A 3,098-nucleotide genomic window follows, 5' to 3' on the forward strand; every position below is an offset into this window, starting at 1 on the left:
CATCCACTGAGGATGCCCTTAATTCCTCCGTTTAAAAAGGCCCTTTTTGCCTTCTGCACAGCAATTCCTTCGGGTCTCTTGTGTATGTCTCTTCGGACAGGTCTGAAAATGTGGGCTGGGTTTTCCAAATATTAACATCTTTTATTAGTGTCGACTGCCTATTCACTAGGCCCGGACGACATCTAAGTCGCCAGAGGGATTTGCCGACCCCGCCCTCAGTTTGAACCGTCAGTTCCTGCTGGGACGGACGGCAGTCTGCATTTCCCAGGGGCCAGGCATCTGCTAGCAGGCGCAGTCCCGGCAATCCGAGATCGTGGTGCGCGTTTCCCGGAGGCGGGGCGTAAATCTCCCGGAGGCTGGGTGCTCGGCTTCCGGACGTGAGCAGGTACGCGCCAGCCTCCCGGCGCTATCCGCCTCTGCGCCTGCGCCTGCGCCTGCGCTCGCAAAGCTCGGCGGGCCGCCTTCCGTTGCGCAGCCGCACTCACCCGGCGGGGGCGGGAGGAGAGGCAGGGCCAGGGCGGGGCCTGCGAAAAGGGTGGGGCTGCGGCGGCCGGCGCGAGGATCCCCGGAGCCTGCCTCGGCGCGCCGGGGGGTGGGGGGGGGGCCGCTTCACCCTCCGGTGAGGCCTCATGGAGGCCGTGGGGCCCCAGAGCTGCGGAGGAGTAGTCGCTGTGCCTGGGGCCGAGGGTTGGCCGGCGCCAGTGGAGAGGGTGCACTTTCGTGTAACGAGGTTCATCATGGAGGCAGGTAACAGCTGCCAGGGAGAGGCGGGCTGGCGGAGAGGCCTGCGTGGAGGCGGGGGTGCCCGGCCCAGAGGAGGGGCCTCTGCTTTCCTGGGGCTTCCAGTGTGCCGGCCTTGAACCTTGAGGCAGTCCGGAGTCCGATTGCCCATGTTTGGTCGCCTGTTTCCCACAGTTCTGTCTTGTGCACCACGCCTCTGCCACACCTGTCCCTGCACGCTGACAGCCAGGTGCACGGTCGAAGGGGCCCCGTCCTGCCGAATTGCAGAGTGCAGCTGAGTTCTGAGCCTTGCAGGGCGACCCCAGTAGTGTTGGCGCTCTGCTTCTAGGGCTAGGCGAGGAAACCACTGAGGTTTCTGTACAAACCCTGTTTCTTTATTGCTGTTATCTCGTTCGATTTCCTTATCGCTTTATGGGAGTCTTGGCCACCGGCAGCGTGAGTATGCTTTCAGGTGGGGTGGGCAGAAAGCCGCTAATCCCGGCAGTGAGTACATTTAACTTGATCTTCGAGAATTGCAAGACAGGTGTGGTAACACACACTTGTCATCGCAGTTCTTGGGAAGTTGAGGCAGGAGGACCCGTGTGAGTTCCTTGCAAAGTGTTCTAAAGAAGGATAGCAGTGAAGTGGCCCCTCTGTGTGCTACCATTGGTCCCCTCAGAGGACCATGTCAGCGACAGCCTCTTGTCTGGACTGTCCGGGAATGTGGGGTCCTAACGGGTAGATCTTGACATGCCGAAAGCACTGGGTGTCACTCTCTTTTTTGAGACAGGGTGTTGCTGTGTAGTCCAGGCTGGTCTGCTTTTCTTTCTGGTACTGGGAATTGAACTCATGTGGTTGTGCTTGCCAGGCAGGTGCTATGCCTCTGAGCTGTATGTATCTCTGGCCCTCAGGCTGGTCTTGAACTCATTGTGTACCCCAGGCTAGCGTCAGACTCATGGAGACTGCCTCAGCCTCCTGAGTTTTGTGACTGTAGGCATTCCTACCACACTCGGCTCTTGGAGGACTTCTTGGGAAAACTTACTGCATTTCCTTGTCCTTTGTAGGAACTGTATATTGAGGCCCTGTCCAAATCCCTGGAACCTTTGGGTACCATCTTACATAGCAAAAGGGATTTTGCAGATATGATCAAGGACCTTGAGATGCAGTGATTGTCCTAGATAATTAGGGCAGGCCCATTGTCACCATGCTTGTCCCCATAGGAGAGAGGTGGGAGGAGCCACAGTCTATGGGATGTCATTTAACCTTGTCTTGTTAACCCTGGTCTTTGGCAGCTTCTTGTTTTTTTTTTGGTGGAACCAGGGATTGAACTCAGGTCCTTGCGCTTGCCAGGGAAGCGCTTATTCCACTGAGCCATCTCCCCAGCCAACCCTGGTCTTTGGAATTGGTTTTGGTTCTGTGACCCAGCACAGTGGTTACTTCTCTCCCCTCCCTTCCCTTTCCCTCCCCTTTCTTGGTGTTTTGAAACAAGGTCTAAGTAGTACAGGCTGCCCTTGAAGTCTCCAAGTATGTAGCCCAGGCTGGCCTTGAACACAAAGTCATTCTCCTGCCTCAGCCTCCTGAAAGCTGGGATGATAGGCACGCAGCACCACGCGTGGCTCAGCACAGTGATTTCTGGAGAACCTGTCTGGGGCTGGGATGGGTGGGGCAAGCTCTGGCCCTGAACTGTCGCACTCTACCGGTTGTAGCTTTCAAGTCCGGCTCACTTCTGCGCATGTTGGGCTCCTTTCCTGGGGCCTGGCATGGCATCGGTGTTGCTTTTTCTCTATTCTGCCCATAGTTGTCTCATCAGCCATCCTGCTTGCTTTTGCCACCTTTTCTAAAGTCTAGACCAAGACACCAGTGCTGAGTGTGATCTGTAACTCAGCTGTGGCATCTCTGGCACCTGCTTGCTGGCTCACGGGGTTTTTCCTCCTGTCATCCTAGCAAGACCCTGGTTAGGTGGGCAGCAGGGCCAGCGACTTCTAGTTCTGCAGTGACTCACGTGAAGCAGACATGCGGCAGTGGATGATCCTTTCTGGCCCCAGTTCACAGTCCAGGAACAACTGAGCAGCACCCGCAGCCTTGCGTGTGGAGTGGTGGTCACCTTGGATTGTGGCGGGACCTGGAGGCTGAGATGCAGCGTGGCGTCCTGCACGGGCGCCTTCATTTGCACACCGTCTTAGGGCCTTGCCAGAGCTGCCGGCTCTGGTCTGCATGGAGTGTGTGCCCCAGGCACGGTAGGTGGGGAGGGCCTGGTGATGAACTCTCCTATCTCTCTCTCCACAGGCATCAAGCTCGGGATGCACTCCATTCCCATTGCCACTGCATGCACCATTTACCATAAATTCTTCTGCGAGATCAACCTGGATGCCTATGAC

General features: G+C 57.0%; 1 protein-coding gene across 1 annotated transcript in view; it reads left to right on the top strand.

The window, feature by feature from the left end:
- The first annotated feature begins 552 nt into the window (after positions 1-552).
- Ccnq (cyclin Q) overlaps positions 553-3,098 on the top strand; it is a 14,422-nt gene continuing 11,876 nt past the window's right edge. The window contains exons 1-2 of the mRNA XM_004645148.2: positions 553-747; positions 3,007-3,097. Of these exons, the coding sequence (XP_004645205.1) occupies positions 630-747; positions 3,007-3,097 (209 nt within the window). The 5' untranslated portion in view covers positions 553-629. The remainder of the gene's footprint in view (positions 748-3,006; position 3,098) is intronic.

The sequence above is a fragment of the Octodon degus genome, unplaced genomic scaffold (assembly GCF_000260255.1).
Source record: "Octodon degus isolate 3935 unplaced genomic scaffold, OctDeg1.0 scaffold00218, whole genome shotgun sequence".
In the NCBI taxonomy this organism is placed as follows: Eukaryota; Metazoa; Chordata; class Mammalia; order Rodentia; family Octodontidae; genus Octodon; species Octodon degus.